Genomic DNA, 20,601 nt, shown 5'->3' on the forward strand with positions numbered 1-20,601 from the left:
CATTGTAAGGCTGACGTAACAATAGGAATTTGTATTCAATTTGCAAGGATTGTAATCATAAAGATTCAGTGATTATATGAGTATATATACCTTTTTTTTTATTATTTTATCGCATCTCCTTACGTCTTCGTCGACAATAAAACGAGTATTTTATTCTTTTTGTAAAAATACATATATTCAACAAGTTAAGGCCGCAAAAAATCAGGTCACTTGTAAACTAAAAAACATGTACAAAAACATTATAAGCATTAACTCCATGTTTATATTAAAAGTCAATATATGGCTTGCATTATATATTTTCCTTAAAAGCTAAAAATTAATTGATTAGCTTATTATCAGACTCTTAAATATAAAAATAAATAATACAGTTTATTATCAGATTCATAAGTTCTTTTCGTGAGTACAATTTGGTGGTAATTAATATTTTTATAAATATAAGTACACTTCATAGTTTCTTGTGGCTGCATAAATGAAATTCATTAAGCTTCGACAAAAATTTAAATCAAAGCATAGATAATAAATAGTGGAGCCGGCAATATCACACAGATTAATTTCATTAAAAGACATTAATTCCTTCAATCTATATTTATAAATTATAAATAGCTCTCATTTTTCAATAATTATGTATAATTCATTGACATTATTTTTTTAGTTTTAATAAACATTACCAATTATTGATTTTAGTTAAAACGATAAGAAAACAATATAGATCTTAATATCAAATTAGAATATATTTTTTATTTGTATAACAAAAAAGTTGCTATATTACTTTGATTCTTAAATATTCTAAAGAGTTATAATATATAAAATATATATATTTTATAAAAAAAAAATAATAAATAAACATTTTAACTTATATCAATATAAATTTAACATTTTTAACCTACTCACACCGTCATATGTAATTTGTGGTTGTGATTTCTGATTTTTAATCTAATCTTCAATAGTTATTTATATTTCTGGTTCAGGCATCACAAAGATATATTGAAAAAAAAATATTTTCAAACATTCTCACAGAAATCACACAAATAATTGCTATAAAAAGAATGTTTTTAACAGTGAAAAATATAAAAAAGTACTTCATAAGGTATAATTTGTCAGGCAGTCATAATACAAAAGGTGTTAATGTTTAAGTGAGAATTATAAGTATGCTTCAAGCATTTAAGGCTTACCAAATAAGTATGAGTGCACGTAGAAGAATATTATTAGATGGTAGGTTTATCTTTTTCCTCTATTGGAGATGAAGTCGCTAGAGAGAGATAGACGCTGTCTGGGTAGAGGTCGCCTCGTATCCTTATAGCTTTCACACCATTGGGGGATCCCCGGAAATCGAGTTCTCCAATGAGAATGTCGTCGGCGTACACAGACCATACTATACCGCCACGGACGATTCGAAATGTCGTCTGTGAAATATTTATTACTATACATTGGAATCAGTACAATTAATTTTTTATATGACGGGGTTAAATATGAAATAAAATACAAAGACACTTTTTTGTGTAATATTTTTGTTATATTTAAAGGAAATTTTATATATTTTTAACTGTAACACTAATATTTCTTTATGTTCTGTGTTATATTTTTTTAAACACCAAGAGTGAACAATGGATGGTCCCTATCTGTATCTTGTTGTAGTGGGTTTTTGCTAGAAGTTGTCTGATGTAATTGCGGTTTCTGTATAAGTTATATTATGAGATCACTGATTATAATATATTAAAGTAAATATAATTTAGTATCAATAAAGTAAATATTTTATGATGGAAGGATATTTTATTAAATGTATGTTTAATAATGACACCTAAATCAAATTAATTTATAAATACAATAATTAATTTTCATTTTTTTATATCTTTCGAGATGGAGGTTGACTGTAAGCAACTGTACGCGCTGCAGAGTGAGTGAGTGAGTGAGTGAATGAGTAACTAACCTCAGTACCAGGAATCAGTTTAGCCGTTCTCTGTCTCCTCTCCTGTCCCCACGCACCAAGCCACGCGTTCAATACGACTAGCTGCCTGGACATCTGTGATTGCACATGAGCTCGGACGTTCACATGAAGGAGTATGTTCCCACGTGGCCATTCGCGAGCTACATCCAACAAGTCTATAGTGAACGAGTGTAGCATTGGACGTAGTCTGGAAATATTACGTTTGTTGTTAGCAGATAATTCATAATGCTTCAATTTAAATTTTCTCTTTAACTATATCTATATATACAGTCTAGGAACGTATACCTACTATAAAATTACGTGTAAAGAAACATTTACGGAGGACTTCAAGTACAAAAAAAAAAAAATTCGACGTATATGAGATTTAGATATAAAATAAAAAAATATTGTTTACCAATAAACGTGCTACATTAATTTTCTTGATATTTTTTTTGGGAAAAATATGTTTTATTGTTACAATACCGTCCGCGTATAACGATTTGGTGTCCCTCTGGGATTCCGTCAGCAATAGTCGCTATGACATTTGGATGCCATTTCGGTTCGTCTTCTATGGTGTCATTTGAGTCAGATTTTATTGGTACCTGTGAATAATATAATATTTTATTATATCCTTGAGAACTCAAGATAGATATTAAATTATGGAAGCATAGACTTTTCTGGACAACAAAATATTTAAGTCCTTTAGTATACAAGCTACTAATTTTGTATAGTGTTTTTGTACATTCCTATCAATATTTTTTTGAAATATAGGACAAACAAATATTTAATTCGTATAAAAATTTCATATAAAAATTGAGATCTAAGACTTACACCATAGAAAATTACAGCTGTCAAGTAGCGATTCTCTACAAAAGTAACATTAAATGTTGCATTGTAAAATACACTCTATACTTATGCTATTAAGCCTTAAGCCTTAAGTTTTTGGTTACTGCTTTTTCGATTTTTTTAGTTAAAGATCAATTAAATTATTAAGGTTAGGTGTTTTAAATATGGCCTTCATCCGTGCAATACCAACTATTTAAACAGAAAATATATTTTAACGAAGACATTAAGCTCACTGCTAGTGGAGGCGGCGATAGAGTTGGGTATATGTCAGTTTTCTGTATTTTCAAGGCAGCGTCTCGTATTCCTGTCACTTGAACCCACGTGGCGTTCAGTGGGCTCGGATTTCTGTGGGCGTAACTGCAGTAATGCTCGCCATCAATGGCCCATAAAGCCTCCTTTTCGTCTATTAGAACCTCAATCGTAAACGGACGGTCTATTTTAAAGGGGAACGACCTATAATGTAAATGTATTTCAGTCTTGATAAGATGAAAAACCGATTATTTTTTTTCCACACAGTATAAGCCAGGGCTGTATAGATAAGATTATGTTTCTTGGATCTAGTAGCAGATAGAAATTTTTTACTAAATCATATTTTACACTAGGTGATGCCTGCGATTTCGTTCGCGTTATTTATTGCACATAGAAGCTTTCGTATTTGCAAGAAAACACACATCAATTAATTATGGTGTGTTGTTTCTAAATACGATTATTATCTATATATCACAACGTCTTATAGATAAATGTCTAGGGAATAAAATTCAGCATATCAAAATCCATAAACGTAGTAGATTTTTGTCATGAACTCCGCACTACAAACCTCTGTTATTTTATTTATATAAATACTGCTCTTGTTATATTCTAGAGCAATTTTTGTTTTACTTTAATACGCAAGAGCTATTAACTTTACGTCAATGTGTCAAAAAGATATTATAGGTATAAAATAATCTCCGCACACACGGAGACTAGCGCCTATCCAAATGTCCTCCTTTACCTATATGCCGTGGTTTCTTCCATACCCCATTTGTCATGCCTCTTTGTATTTCGCACCACGTAACACTGTGGCAGTCGTACATTGAAATGAATCGCTATATCGCTTCGAGACGGGTCCCCACAACCTATGTTTACTGCGAACCTGAAAATGTTTTTTTGTTATCAAAAACAAAAATAATCGATATAGATTTTTTTTATATTAAAATTTCCATTCATTATAGGGATCAATATTGTCGATCTTTTATTTATTCACATCACTATCATTGGTGTTATCTCTATGATTATCTTATAGGTATTAATAATAGACAACATTGTTGTTTTTTTTACACTTATTTTATTCCGACTGTCGCAAGTGCGAACCTGTATCGTGTCTATGGTATCATTTAATATTAGCAAAATAATAGTCTATAGTGTTTAATAATAAAAATGTCATCATTGCATGTACATATTTCATTTTTTAGCAGCATCTCAACTTACCATGGCAGATCGTCGCTAGGAGTTCCAGTACAAATAATATGAGATCCAATAGAGAGCGGTTCCGTTAGATTCTGCGTGAACTTGACATCCCGAGCTTCTGATAACTGATTCTGGAAACGAAATATACATATTTTTGTGATATCTAACAAAAGATCTATTTATCATCACCTGTAGGAATTTATTGATCAAGACATTTCCTTTGATATTTTCATCAACTTTACATTATTATAGTATCAGCAATAATTTTTTTGTACATTCATTAATATTATTCAGACTGAACGTTAATTACAACTATAAAACACTGATAGTCAAAAAACAGACCCTTACTTGTGTATTAAGGGACAACTCAACAGTAAGTATTAGTACACACTATTCAAGATTAATTACATACGATTAAGAAAACAACATTTTAAATATTTTGTTTTATATCAAACAAGAAATTCTCAGTAATGGTATTTAATATTTTGGAGTAAAGCGTACTATTGCATAGAAGGTGGTAACAAAATTATTTAATAATCTACTCGTGGTACAAAATTATTGTTCCGTTACTTGATTAACATTTAATTAGCAGTCTGATACTCGAGAAAAACCTACTGTTTGCATCGTTATGCAATTTGATGCTGATATTTATAGTTGGTTTTAATTTTGTCATATACATTCATTTTAAAATATATTTTTAAAGTCATATTTGTAGGAGTAGGTGAAGACGATCAGGACGAGAGTCCGACATAACTCCTCTTTCTTCCTCCCCAAGCAAGAGAGTATGCATTAAGCATTTCCCCACGAGACAAAAAAAAAGGAGTAGGTGAAAAATTGAAACGTTTAGGCTTACTTTCATGTTATGTGATCAATGATAAGTAATTATACCATTTTCTGTCTTTATTAATATTATAGGACTACAATCCGAAATCCCATATACCATATTGCAAGAAATTTATTTGTTGGGAATAATATTTTGTCGTGGGGAACAGTACGCTTAGCTCATGTACACATCCTTACACTTCATATATTAACAGTTTTTCTTTATACATTTTCGCAAACCCGTGTGTACTCTAGCGTATGCAGTGTGCTGATTAATATACTGTGACACCTACAAGATACAGGACTTTAAGCCTTAGGTATATATATTATAGTATTCACCTTTCATACAGTTTTACGTTGAACCTTTCCTTGAAATAAATGTCTTTGATATTATAAGCTAACATCTTTGTTTGAAGGTAAGGTATTTTTGACGTCACGCTATCACAATTTAGCGTTTTGTTAGTAGAATGTCAGATACATTTTATTTATGTTAAAGAGAAATCATGAAAATATATCGATACATAAATACATGTAACAAATTATTTTACATATAATCATGTTTGAAATTATCTATAATCTGTAGACATATTCTGATTTCTAATAGACGCAAATTCTATAGTAACCATTTATAATTTTATGCAACCGTTTATGGCATAACAATGGTGAGGATAAAATTGACTTTTTATTTATTCTAGTAAGGTATGAGCTAAACTGAAGACGGTAAAGAATGAATCATTTCAGTGATGTCACGAGGAAGCTTGCTTATTATAATTGGTGCCAGGGTTAAGTGTGCTCCTGCCCTAAGACTAATGATGTCATTTAAGGCCACATAATTCGATTGGGCCATAAATGATAAACTAAATTAAAGGCAAAGTTCAACTCTGAGGTAATTGATGGCCCAAAATTTACGGAGGGAAAGAAAAATAAGACGGTGATAGTATTTTTAATGCGCAAAGTATCATCTCGAGAAAAAAATACTTTATAGACGTTGTCGGTGAAAAAAGGTATATGTAATAACTACCTAGTGAACTTGTAAACTAAGTAATTTGCATTATTATGTTTAACAATTAGCATGATTAGCGTAAGCATTCTTGAGAACTCAGATTTTCACTGCTTTATACACACACACACAAATATATATATATGTGTGTGCAAAGACTACACGGCTAATGAATACAGAAATCTTTTTTAGTCGTCATATTCAAATTGTTAATAGTCAAGAAATAACTAACGAACGATTTTAAAATCAATGTAAGAGAGATATTGAATCATTTTCTTTATATTATTTATTTTTACATAACACGATGGAACTCTTGCAGCCTACAATTGTTCAGTTGAACCTTAATTACAATAAGCTCTAATTAGTGGCCTTACGGCTTACCATAACTTCGCATCGTCACAAATAAATCTTAGTAATAAATAAATCTTCATTTTACGTAGGTTTAATCATTAAAAAAACTGGAAATTCTTCGTATTCGCAATACGAGTTTTCAATAAATATCTTCCAGTCCAATCCTTTCGATTGGAAAATATTTCATCGTCCATGAAATAATTTTGTCAATACAAATACATATCTTGAATGCGAAAACGTATCGTAATACACGTGGAAGGATATTAAAAAAACATGCTTTACGTTCATCTTATTCTTCTGCTATAAAATTACCTACGTATTATGAAACGAGATATTCATCGTACTTTTAAGGTCTTACTATTGTTTGAAATGTACCCATAAATTAATACTGATAGTAGTTATTGAATATTCAATGGTAATTTTATTTAATTTGAATAGAGAGCGATATTTTTACCTTATATCGTCAAGCTTCATACGGCGACTGTCCAGTCTATTATTCAAAAAACTATATTCATTTAAATGAAACTAATATTTTCGGATGTACTACGCAATTTTTATTATTTTAAACTACATACTCCCGACATTTCGGTTACTTTGCAGTAACGGTAGTCACGGACAGACAGTATTTCGTCTAATATACTCGCGAAAGTGTTAGATACTTATCATTATCTACATACCTTTACGGAGAGATTATGAATGAAAACTATAAATTTTTTGTACGTAGTTTGGTTATGCAAAATAAGGGTAGAAGTAAACGAAAAAAAAATTGTATTATGAGTATGCAACGAAACCTCAAACGTGATGTACCAAAATTTTTCTTTTATAAATTATTGTACTTTGAAAATAAAATTGATAAAAAAATAAAAAGACACACGTCCTGGGCTCGCTTGTTTCTTAGTTTAAATGAAAGCTAGTAGAGAACCATATAAATGAAACGTAATGTTCAGCTCAGCAAAAGGGAGCTCGTTGATCAATACAGTAACAATAAAAGTTTGCGTGTTCAGAACGACCTAACTCTTAACAACTAGGTTTGTATTTTATCATGGTGTTGATAACATTAACCTCTTTATCAACAATATTACACATTAGTCATATTTCTTAGAATATTTTGACATCAGAATGAGTATAGTAATAATATTGCTCTTTATTTTATTAAAGCAAATGTCGAATGAAAACTCCCCGATCAATTTTAATTCACAGAGTGTAATGTTGTTTATGTTTTAAATATCTTATCTATGCCAGCTAAAAAGATTACATTACCCAATACTTAAATTTTAAAGGTCAAAAATTAACTGTTGTTCTTAAGAATAGGTTTTAATGAACAAAACAAATCATTTAAAAGTGTTTAAATTAACCGTCAGCAGTTATATCGATTACGATAAGCCATATCTTCAATTTACGTTCTTACTTGCCTTCTTTATTTAAACATGACATCAGTGTTTTTTAGCCTTCAGTCCAAAATAAAATTCTAGTATAGCTGTCATTCAGTGCAATATAAGTCGAGTGTAAAAGCATATATATTATTCAGGTATATTTTGAATATTTCACGTTTTTGTAATTCAATTAATCTATATATAAAGCGATTGTACTAACATACCGTGACAATCAAGATTACAACGAAAAAGTTTTAAATACAGAGTTCAATTACAAATGCAATGCTAGTTTGACAGTGCGGAGGTGTTAACTTGGCTTTGTTATTTGTTTACCAAAGTCAATTGAGCATCTTCCTTATCACTACACTCCGTGGGACGGGCGCGGCAAAATAAACGGCGACAAAACGCCCCGCAACCGCATGATTTTTCACAAACCATAACAATAATTTAATTCACTAAACACAAGAAACAAATCAAATCAGAACCACTTATTGCATTCTCACGATAATATCCGCTCGAGTACTAATTTTACAGTGAGCGTCCCAGTTACGTCCAAAGCCAGACCGCACTCGATATAAACTCAGCTCTTTTCCTCTTGCCTTCTAATCTTTTGAAATTTCTATTCGTTATGTTCAAGTGTTATAATAACCGGGATTTTTTCGTATACCTGTAACGTTTTTTTTTTTAATTCTACCTGACTTAAGTTAAATGTGCTTAGTTAAGTTATGGATGATTATATTTTTAAAATGCTGTAGCGCCATCTATTGTAATGTAGTGAAAGCTTTGACAATGCCGTTTGACGCCCTCTATAAATGCAATACTTTGATTTAAGTAAAACTATTCCATGTCGAATACAATCTACAGTTGACACATATTTTAAGGAAGTAGTAGGTATCTTATCTACAAATACATTTTCAGATCATATAAAGTTTTGTTTTATGTGAAGAAATTACTTTCGAGGCTTCCTCTTTACAATTGGAATTACAATAAAGCTTTCCTTAGGTCCATTAGTTCGAGACAGGAAACATAGATGGCGCTTTTATCAATATCACAATAGAAATGCATGTATGTTTAAAACAAATTAATATATTTTTACTGAAACATTAAGAAAAGCAAAAATCCAACATGTTGCGTTTTTTGTCATTGCCGAATTATTGAGGTTTTAACTTATGTATTTATTAAACATATTCATTTATAATATAAATAAAGCTCTTATAAAAATCATTAACGCTTATTAAAATACCTTTCTTAATTAAAATATCTTTCTTCTACTTTCATATATTGAATGAAGTCTATTATTTTTATAGGTGGTAGAGCCTAGCTGTGGTCAAATAACTACAGCTCAAACATGGGTAGGTTTGACCGGGGAAGTACCACCCTCTCACAAGATCGGCGTGAAGTAGTATTTAATGACTGCGTTTCGTCCATGAGTGAGAAAGCCGATTGCGCTTTTCCTGTTCCCACCCTTTCCTGTCATTCCTTATTCCCACACCTCTCTTTTCCTCAACAACTAAGGTTGGCAACGCATCCGCAACATCTATGTTGCGGATGTCCATGGACGACGGTGACTGCTGCTAATCAAGTAGGCCGTCTGCTCGTTTGCCAACTTTTACATAAAAAAAGGGAAACTTTTTATGCGAGTTCCTACAAGGATGCGTTAAGCGTTGGGGCAGGAGGAAGGTTAAAAGAGATAAAGCTAGGGGGATTCCGTGGCTTGGCGACGCATGCGGGCAATCAATTGCGACTTGTAAGTAATGTTAATGAAGTTTGTCTTAAGACTTAAAGAAACACAAAAAATTCCTTAAAAATCCATTTCCATCCTGTCTCCATTCCAACATGACGAAGTTTCACTTCTTCAGCGCGAAGGCAGTCCACGCACAATTTTTTTTTGCTTATATTAATATCTAGATAATACCGTAATCAATCATGATGATGATTTTATATCACTGTCTTCCCCTCCATTGCTTTGAAGTTTGAGTCCAGCATTTTCAGTCGGATGTGGACAATAAGCGACATCCGCATTACTTGTTTAGATTGATATTTCATAAAACAGTGTGAATTATGATCACTGTATACTGTATAGTAATACTGATCTCTTTTTTTTAATGTTGAGTTCAACTAAATGTAAATGTTGTAATGAAACTAATATTTCTGGAATACCCTACGCGTGCTTTAATTTTTGTTAAAATAACATACTCCCGACGTTTCGGTTACTTTTCAGCAGCCGTGATCACGGGCAGACGATATGTGAATGTCGAACGTCGGGAGTATGTTATTTTAACAAAAAATAAAGCACGCGTAGTATATCCGAAAAATATTAGTTTCATTTAAATGATTAAAACTCGCGGAAGTCTTAGATCTCATCAAATGTAAACGTTATTTAAGTTAAACTAATTCTATGTTTATTTGTCGGATTAAAACATTTCAATGCTATGTAAATACAGTGCCAAAAACAAATATCTATCACTTAGCAGCTTGGCATATTCGCTCGATTTTAAAGTAAAAAAAAAAAAAAAAATGTATTAACTTTCTCTTTACTTTCTAAAATATAGTGCGAAGTTACGAGAAACACCTTTTTTACGACCCACTATATATTTTCACCATCTTCAAGTGGACATTTGTCGATCGTGGACCACAAATGGCGGTGATTAAAGCAGGTGCTTATCAGGTAAAAGGTAGGCAATAAAAGGGTTCATTTACGTAATAGCATAAATGATCTTACTGATGTTCTTTCTTTGTTACGTGGTGTTAGGAATACAAGAGCGCCTTATCTTTCAAATTACACGTCTCTGCGCGAACGTTTAGAAAGGACTTAATTGGCTGAATTTAAAACTCATCAAATGTATCTGTCATTAAAAAAAAAAGTTATATATTTAAAGGTTATTTCGTCAAACGAACCTATGAAGGATCTATCAAAATCGAAAGATTTTTCAATAATATCAAGGTAATGGTAATCAGTCTATTTAGACCTGCACATACTTCCAATAAAGTATCAAAACATTACTGAAATCAAGTTTTTGAGAATCTTCATTATATTAAATAATATATTTGTGTAAATCATTTTTTTTTTACGGATTGTCAAGTGCATTTGGTATCAGTATATAAAGAAATCAATTTATAAGATACTTAAAAAAAAAACTTCTAAATTCTTTACTCGTCTGACCATTATCAAGGTTGCTGCAAAGTAGGGAGTGTGTAGTTTAAAATAATTAAAATCATGTAGTAAATTCAAGAACATCATTTTAGTTTTCCTTCAGTAACAAGAAGCAGATTGGTTTATTTACAACGACAAAACATATATCTAAAATATAATATTAGGTGTAAAAAAAAACAGTCAGAATTTTTTTTATGTCTATATGACATAAAAAAGTTCACTGACTTTTTAAAATTCAAATTATTAAGAAAATGTTATCAATGAATTACAATCAACTTTCATATATTTTATCATAAATTTAAATTTTAACTGAATATTTAATCAAATCTCATAAGACTGCTACATAAAAATTGTTATTTAAGAAATAGAGATGCATATGTGCTTAAACAAGATAAACAAAGAATGAGATCCAAGACTTTCACAAGTTTTATTCATTTAAATGAAACTTATATATTTTTAAGATATACTATGCAATTTTATTATTTTAAAACTACATAATCCCGACGTTTCCATCCAGAGCATCCAGAACGGTACGCCAGAAAATTAACAAGGACCGACTGACAGACATTCACATCTCGTCTGCCCGTGATCACGGTTGCTGAAAAGTGACCAAAACTTCAGGATTATGTAGTTTAAAAATAATAAAATTCGCGTAGTATATCCAAAATATATTAGTTTCATTTAAAAGATAATCAAAGGTCAAAAACACCAAACATTGTTTTGACAAAGAGCTTATATAGCTGGACTAGTATCAATCAACCACAGCTAAGAACTATCAGAAGGAAACCGGCTCTCAAATTAAAAAACAAACACATCAAAATTGGTTAATCCATTTAAGAGCTACAATGCCATAGAAGTATTTTTTAAATTTTGTATGTTACTTTAATTTTCTCACATTATAAACTCTATTTACCAACATTTAACTTTTCATATGCTACATTAAAAGTATTCATTATGTGAGAGACAAAAGACAAAAAAACATTATTTGGGTAATAAAATTTACTAAGTTCTATGCAAGTTTTATAAAATAATTTTTAAATAGTTATAGAATTTACTTTAATTCTCAAAAAAACAAAATATTAAAAACTCATAATAATTATTTTAAAAGATAACTATATTTGTTCCTAATTCAAAAACAGCATTTTACAGATCAATGTAAGGAAGTGGCTAATGTTTAACATACAGTATTTACTAATGATACTCACCTCAAAATCCAAAGCATCTTCAGCAAAGTCATATTCAAAGTCCCTGGCTAGTTCTCCATCCTCTATTCCAGACATATTAATACAATTAACACATTTTAAACCTTCAATTGGCATAATTTGTTATTTTACAACATTTATATTAACAGGTTGGCACAGTCACACGTTTTGTTATTTATTAAAGTAAGTTACGATTAAGTCAAAAACATAATTTGTGCAATATTTACAAATAATCATTAAAGTTAAAATAGGTGTCGATAATAGAAATGTCAAGAGGTGACAGACGAGTTCAGTGACAGTTCGTAACGTTTATCGTTTAGAATTTCGTTTGTTTTTATTTAGTATGCTATGGGAATTATATATTATTGAAATTACATATTAGGTGCATATATGTTTCGAAATATAATTTTTGATCTGTATATTGTGGTCATTTATAAAATAAGCGGTAACTGAAAAACAGAAAGAATATTAGTCTAAGAAAATAGTGGGATGCCATTAAATAATTAATAATAGATCTTGAAATTATGTTATCTTTATAATTTCATTTAACGTCCCGTAAACTTCAACATCCCAATGTTATTATTTAAAATATTGTCAACTAGATTCAGACTTTGTGTCATTTTACATTTTTATTTGCAGTATAGCATATTCCTTACAATTCTCGTAATATGATTTAAAATAAATAAGAAAAATAATGAACTAAAATAAATTCAATTTTTTTTTTGCTAATTTAGCCTGCAAATATCTGTGTTATTATACACAAAAGCGTATTTATGGGTTGCCTTTATCTAGAAAGGTATTAATACCCAAGGTCAGATTAAGGTGATACGAATATATATATGACATTTTGGTCAAACTTCAAAATTCAGAATTGAATAATCGATAAAATTTTACTGGAATTCTTTCAAATAATCCTTTTAAAAGTATAATAATCAACCTAATTCCTTTTAGCCGACGTCTATTGTTGTACAGGTGGACTCGAATTTGCATTTCGATCTCTGAGTTCAGGGAAATTCAGGGCAAACCCCCTTTAGGGTAATGTCAAAGATTTTTCGAAACAACCATATCGTAAAGTCGTTAAAGTGTTAACTACTCCCCGCTTCACAAGAGAAGACGTGTATTAGATTTTTTCAATTTCTGATGATTTTTGATGATATGTTTCCTTTCTTAAGTGTTTTTGCTTTTCCTTTGTAGAACTCTAAATTGTAAGCGGTATTGCACGATACCGGTCGTATGATCAAACTTTTACGAAAAATATAATAGTAATTAATAATATATTTATATTTATGTAATACCCGTATTGTTTACGAAATGTAACTCTTTTTTATATTCGCAAACTTCGCCTTCTTTACTTATCATCAACGTACTTCATCATAGTGGCGTGCACACCATAGATGCAAATAAGCACTGCTTACCCTACCCATATAACAAACAAACCTACGTTGTTCCACTCTTATTTTTTTACTTTTAATCATATATTACGAAATACAAATATTTACAGACATTTAAAATGACATTGGATTCACGATTTGTTAAAACTGCCATCTATAAACAGAAAATGAAACATTTTCGAGCGGCCCCTGCGAACTGCTAGCACCGCTATGCAGAACGGCAGCAGGCACGACTCCTCGGTGCATATTTTTCACACAAATAATCTCAAGGATTGACAAATATCGCGTTGTATGCAGGAAATGTTTGCATGTGTGTGTGCATAAATTATGCAGGTGTTATGGTTCGAGAAGCACTGCTTCCTTAACCCTATTCTTTGAGAATAGCATTGAAACTGTTAATTGTCAAATGAAACAGGACTATTTCATTGGTCGGCATAGTGTTCATAATTTTTTTTGGCCATTTTGTTATTATTGAATATTATCATTATTGTCTTTCTAAGCGCAAGTGAATAAGGTTTAAGTGGCTAATTAGTAAATAGTGAATTAATTTATTAACGAATTATTGAAAATTATAGCTGTGAGCTCTGTGCTGGTGATTTTTGTTTATCGAAATTAATTACGAGTGGATTTCAATATTGTCGTTTGATAATAAAATTAAAATAATTACAAAGGGAGGTTGTGTGACCAGTTTAGATTTAACAAAAAAAAAGGTTATCTTAATCGTTTTAATAAAAAGTATTTTGATAGTTTCAATTAGCTAGCAGGTTGTGTGCACACAAATAAGTTATTTTGTTTTCCTTCTTTGGTGTTTTCAAATAATAATAACAGGAATGTTTGGATCTCCACTGGATATTCCGATTTGAATAATTTTCATAAAGCGATGAACAGATCATAATCGTTTTAAACTACTTTCGTGGCTCAAAGGTATTTGATATATTAATAAAAAAAAAAAAATGTTAGTTCTGATCGGACTGCTGTAAATTTATACGCAAATATTATCAATGTTTAAATGAAACTAATATTTTCGGATTACTACGCGTATTTTATTATTTTTAGAAAACTTCATAATCAGCATCCGTGATCACGGCAGACATGTCGTCTGCCCGTTAAAAATATAAAATACGCAAATTAATCCGAAAATACTAGTTTCATTTAAATGAATACTCGCTAAAGTCTTAGATCTCATTATTATCATTATTTCAGAGGAGGAAATTATGATGAAAATTAGTATTTTTTTTAACGTATTCTGCTTGCCCTACCTCATATCTTCTGGCTTAAAAAAAATAAATTAATTCAAAACATTAATTGTTTATTTAATTAACTTATTAATTAATGGGTTAAAATATATTAAAGTGAGATAATTCGCTAATAGCGTTATCTCGTAAGAGAGCTCGAACTGAACTGAGGATCACGGTGGTCGTATTGTTAGAGGGAAATAGAGCTGATTTGGCATTTATATTTGGAATGTTATGTGAACGACGTAAGAGTTCTAGATCAGCAATATGAGTAACATTCCAACAGTTATAACAATACGTTATGTCAGTCATACATTTCACCAGTAAATTGTAAAGTGTTACCTCAAAAATATACATCGAAAAGAAAAGGGTGAATAGGCTGCTACTGAGTTATCGAATTCACCTTCTATAACTAATTTCCTTCTTCCCACGGGTAGAATGATAATCAAAGACGATCCAGTTGAAATAAAAAAAAAAAAGTAGTTTAATTTTTTTTACCTCAATCCAAGTAATAGTAAGGATCAGTTATATCATCTCGTGTCTTTAATAAAAAAAATACAATAAGAACAAAACTAATGTTTATTACAGAAAATGTATTAACAATATGTCGTTTACTATATATTTAATAATTATAAGATTAAGATGCAGCATTAAAGATCCAGTTAGCATAAGAAGACACACGGACATTGACACTGGGGTATGAGTTTTGACCACATTCGAATCCCCAGGAAATGATGCCAACAACAACGTTTCCGCCATGAATTACCGGTCCACCTTCGTCACCCTTGCAAGATCCTTTGTTGCCGACATTCAAAGCCCCTGTACACATCATTTCAGGTGTGACATCAGGCCAGTTCTCCTTACCAGGGATTTCTTTTAGTTTTGCATAACGTTCCACACAAGATTGTTGGTTGATTAAGTTGACATCCACTTGGTGCAGAACTTCGGATATCTGTCCTTGGAACTAAAAAAATAAATAAAATATGAATAAATTTGGTCTAATTTACTTAATAATCACCAAACAATTGAAACCCATTTAATTTTTGTCCTGTAGAACGTCTAATTTATTAAATGTATAAGTGTTGAAGAATTATAATATTCTTTGGGAGTAGGATAGTGTTATTGTATTTGAAATGTCCAAACCTGATTTGCACCCCATCCTGAAGCAGAGAGTCCAGTGTTATCAGGTAAAATGTAGTTTGGTCCAGCAATGAATGCCCTATTTATTCTGTCTGAGAATTCAGTGGGTTTGGCCAGTCTCACAACAGCCACGTTGTGTAATATTAGTCTAGGTGCGTAATCAGGATGTATAATCAAAGAAGACACTTCATGCTCAGAACCACCCAATGATGTTAAACTCGATCCAAGGCGTACTCGCCACGCCGAAACAGATCTGTCACTGCAAAGTAGTTAAGGTTAAGATCAATATCTAAATCTTATTAAGCGTTATAAATTATAAACAAAACGCCCATAACTTACGAGAAGCAGTGGGCCGCTGAAAGTACTGCGTTGTTTGACAATAAAGTACCTCCACATTGGTGTGAAAAGAATATGCCAAAATAGCCATGCAACAAAGATGCAATGTAGGGGGAGTTCTCAATAGATGATATTTGCCCACCCACTATTCTTGTGTCAAGTTTTGGCTGCCCTAAAATATAAGTGTTGATTATGATATAATATATATAATTATAATAAATGTTTGTTAAGATTAATTAATATAAACAAGAAACATAATAATTTTAGACAGTGTCTTTTACGCATTTAATTTTCTACTGCTATGAATAGCTGAAATTATTATCAGCGTAATTAGACTAGGCAAAGATTTGATTTGATTTAAATGTATTTGCCAAGGGAAGTTAGATATTTCGCTGACATAGGGATGTCAATTAATTTGAGATGTCTTCTTAATTTAAATTTATTCTGCCATTTCAGCTATATAAGATATATGCATATAACATAGAGACTTAGTAATATTTAAATTTGAGTATTTCCATTCCTTAAAATAAATATTTTTAAAACGTAATTTTTTTTAAACTATTTTTATTTTTAATTGTACGTAAGTACTTACCGCAAGCGGCGCCAAGAAGGGCTAAAACTATTAACAAACGCATTTTTGGCAAATTTTAACACAATTAAAGATTTGATACCAAATTGGCCGAATTTATACATTTGTCACTATCATTAATCACCTTATCCTATAATAAAAGAATTAGAAGTTTCCTTCACATTTATGATATTCGTTACGTAAACATAAACATTTGGCAATGAATAATTGTGACTATCTTTGTAAATATACACGGATAATTGGAGTTTTACAAAAAAATATTCACGTATCTTTTCTATAATAGAGCAACGAACCATGAGCTATGAACGGTGCACAAAACTGTGCTCAATGAACGAATTTTTGTTGATGATCTATATAGTTTTTATATCACAAATATTCTTTAACATAAGGGATTTTTTTATAAATTCTTGTTCTTTTAAAAATACTATATTTATATCAGTGTGTTACGAATAATCGTAAACAACGTTTTGTAAGATAAATGTTATACTAACATAATATTATGTTACCAGATCCTAATAAATCCAATAGGAAATAGGACTAATAGAAGATGCTTGCGGTAGAGACGATTTTCTTTTTAATTATTATTAAAATCTAACCAAATAATTATCTCTGAAAGTTTAAAAAGGAAAAAGTTTAGAAAGGGCGAGTTGAATAAATTTAAAAATTTATTTAACTAGCCCTACGTATTTATTATATAGCTACAACGAAGAGAAGAAACACATTTATATTTTGTTTGTATTGGGGTTTATTTAAAAGTTTTCTTCTGACTGGAAGTGGCTTAACAAACTTCTGCAAATTTTCCGTTGCCATTTATTTTATAGATATACATGCACATAAATCCGTGATTTTTTTGGCAGCGATATTTTTTTATCCAACCGACTAGTAGTACAATGATATTTAATAATATTTTGTTTTCTAATATCCCTTCCAATGTTATCATCGTGTATTTTTTAAATGGCGAGGGCTTATGATTAGCAAGCATGATATGCGGGTGTGTCTGAACATGTGTGATGAATTTATTTAATACTGTTTTTAATCTTTTTTATATTCGGTCTTCTTATCAGTGAGTTTTTTGATATGTCGGCTTTATTACATTTACGTTTATAATAATTTTTTTTCTCTAATTTGAACGCACCTACACCGCAATTTCTACATTTGTTTGCTTTCTAAAAAGGGTCTCTGGCAGAGATCTCTATTATGAGATAGTTTTTGCTCTTTGCATCTATTTATTTTAAAATATTGTAATTATTATTTTTTCAATTATCATCAGTTCAGTGGTGGCAAAAAGATATCACTTCATTTGTCCCTGGGCTTGATCTTTAGCTATTCTCCACCAATCTCTCCCAGAAATCTAATATAAGTCATTGTTCCACCTAGCTACAGAGCGTCCGATAAGATAGTATAATATTTTTACATGTGTTTAATACTTAAGGTTTTCAGTCCTCATTTAATACATAAAACTCTTATAAATTAAAAATTTAGAATATCTGCGTCAGTATCATATCAGACAATTAATAATATTTCTGATAAAACGAGTGGTCGATGGAAGAATACTTCAAATATCCTAAGAAAGTATTTTTAATATGTAATCTAGCAAAATGCTATAAACATGACCACCACATGTCAGTTTTTACAAATGACGATTGATAAGATAAAAAAATATACATACTCTTCATCTCTCCAATAAAATACTAAAGATATTTATATATGTTATGAAGTCATATAAAATAATGTATCGTGTATAAGAATAATGTGTCGTGGATTATATATTTTGAATTTGTGTCTTAATTATGCATTGGTTTTTATGCGAGACAAATAGATTTGGGAACTGTTTTGTAACTATTTGCGTATAAAACCAACCCAATTTTATTAATATAAGATAGGAACAAATTCGGTGATAAAACTTGCAAAAATGGACTGCGATGGACTCACGACACAAACGCATGCTTTAGGCACGTAATACTAAACTTATCATTTTGTAAATTCATATTTTTATTTAATAATATAATCAAAATTAACAATAAATAGTAAGAATTATATGTAGTTTAAGTATTTTTTTATGTGTTTATAAAATATACTCTTAGTTAACTTGTTGAATTAGGAAGTTAAAGAATACATTACATTAACATAGTAATAAACGATACTTTATTAATGTAATGTAGTTATTAAATCTGATAGACATTATACGGAGATGCAAAAGAAACACGTGAAAGTAACATTTTTCGGGAAATTAAGGTCTACGTAAGTTAATGTTCATTTGAAATAAAGTTTCCTTAATTTAGATTGAGGGATTTTATAAATCTGACCACAACAATATTAGACTTTGTCCAAGCACTATTTTACATACTGAAAAAGTTCTGTGTTGTCTTAGGTTGAAAATAAAACCCGTCTTAGGTGAATTTTTTGCTACATTTTCTTGGATAGAAGCGAAACGTGTACTTTAAAGAAAGACAACACTAAACATTTACAAGGGTTGGAGATCTTAAGTTGTTACAGAGATCCTCAATCGGAAAAAGAAAAAACCCAGCGCAAGATAAAACATCTCTTTCAAGTATTCAGGCACGATATATGTTCAGTGCTTCAACGTCTAAGTGTTTAAACTAATAATGTAAACATTCTTAGGAAATCTATAAAGTAGGCTTCATACGTAGGGCTACTTATAAGTAATACTATTATTTCCTTTATTTTGTTATTTCCAAAAATTACCCTTTAACCTACTGCTAGATGTTTCGATGACTAGTAGTCGACATCTACTTCCAGCTAACGAAAACCTAAAAGACAGTACTTTTTGTTTTAAGATTGTTTGATAAAAGTGTAATGAGTACCGAACTATCCGGGTATACCTGGAAACACAAGCCAAAATAAACTTTTAATACGCCGATGTTTGAGTTTTTATAAGGAATACTTTGACGTTTAGTGGCAAAGACAATAAACTCGGGGCTAGAAACTTGGGCGAGCAACTGCACTTCAAATAAATGATATACTTACTTTTGTAATGATACGGTTATTTTGGGTATATGTTCTCGTCAATAAGTTTGGTTATAAAATAAGAAAAGTCCTACATTCTAGAAACTACGACTATAAAAAGAACTCTTAAATATCGGATTTTATTCTTAATTATCTAAATATACTAAAAGAAATTACAAGTTGTAATAGTAACTAACTTTGAACAAATCATGGAAATGTATGATAAAACTAATATTAAAGATTCGTATTAATGCTGAGCTAGTAATTAAATTAAAATTAACTTTGAAATTTAATTTATAATAAAAAGATTTTGTTGTTACGAAACTATACTAAACTTAAAATGAAATGTGACAAACATGTTCTTGCTATAGTTATAAATGTGTCATATAATTTTATAAGTTTTAAGACATACGAACTTAAAACAATGCTTTTTTATGATCACCATAAATTAATTATTCATTTAAAATAAGCTGTTTAATATCTAGAGTCAGAATTATATGTAAAAAAATGGTAAAATAGAAATTTTGTATTACTTACACAGTTGGTAATGCAGTTGCAATATATAGATTTTTTTAAATTCTTAGAATAGGTTACGCAAACTAAGTTGATGTGCCTATAAAATATGTAGTTATAGTGTACATTTACGAATAGATTATACAATGGTGGGAACATTCATCAACAACTTTTCTTTTAACAAATGTCAGTAATCCTTCTTTCGTTGTAGATCTTTTTAAAATTCGGAAGCTTTTTCCTTTCTCATGATCACAGCAATGGATAGGAAACTTTTTCCATGTCTGTGTTAATTACACTCTTCTTTTCTTTCCT

The 20,601-nt window shown here is 30.3% G+C and overlaps 2 protein-coding genes and 1 long non-coding RNA gene across 4 annotated transcripts; 1 reads left to right on the forward strand and 2 right to left on the reverse strand.

Moving 5' to 3' along the window:
* Positions 1-148: 148 nt before the first annotated feature.
* On the reverse strand, positions 149-12,374 carry LOC116768670 (galectin-8-like). Of its 2 annotated transcripts, none has more exons than XM_061525125.1 (7): positions 12,122-12,374; positions 4,238-4,347; positions 3,762-3,902; positions 3,004-3,223; positions 2,408-2,526; positions 1,928-2,132; positions 149-1,403 (listed from the first exon to the last, which is right to left on the reverse strand). In XM_061525125.1, the coding sequence occupies exons 1-7, from the start codon at positions 12,233-12,235 to the stop codon at positions 1,206-1,208; spliced, it is 1,107 nt and encodes a 368-aa protein (XP_061381109.1). In that variant the 5' UTR covers positions 12,236-12,374; the 3' UTR covers positions 149-1,205. The 2 variants fall into 2 exon arrangements, with proteins under 2 accessions (XP_061381109.1, XP_061381113.1); XM_061525129.1 differs by lacking the exon at positions 12,122-12,374 and adding an exon at positions 8,096-8,362.
* On the forward strand, positions 7,622-11,069 carry LOC133319741 (uncharacterized). Its single transcript, XR_009753257.1, has 3 exons — positions 7,622-7,917; positions 9,070-9,509; positions 10,315-11,069. It is a non-coding gene; the product is annotated as an uncharacterized LOC133319741 (long non-coding RNA).
* Positions 12,375-15,305: 2,931 nt separating the features above from the next.
* Positions 15,306-16,918, reverse strand: LOC116768541 (trypsin, alkaline C-like). The gene is made up of 4 exons (XM_032659280.2): positions 16,813-16,918; positions 16,224-16,392; positions 15,888-16,143; positions 15,306-15,708 (listed from the first exon to the last, which is right to left on the reverse strand). Exons 1-4 carry the CDS (start codon positions 16,853-16,855, stop codon positions 15,382-15,384), a joined length of 795 nt encoding a protein of 264 aa, XP_032515171.2. The 5' UTR covers positions 16,856-16,918; the 3' UTR covers positions 15,306-15,381.
* Positions 16,919-20,601: the final 3,683 nt, after the last annotated feature.

Source organism: Danaus plexippus, chromosome 4 (assembly GCF_018135715.1).
Source record: "Danaus plexippus chromosome 4, MEX_DaPlex, whole genome shotgun sequence".
NCBI lineage: Eukaryota > Metazoa > Arthropoda > Insecta > Lepidoptera > Nymphalidae > Danaus > Danaus plexippus.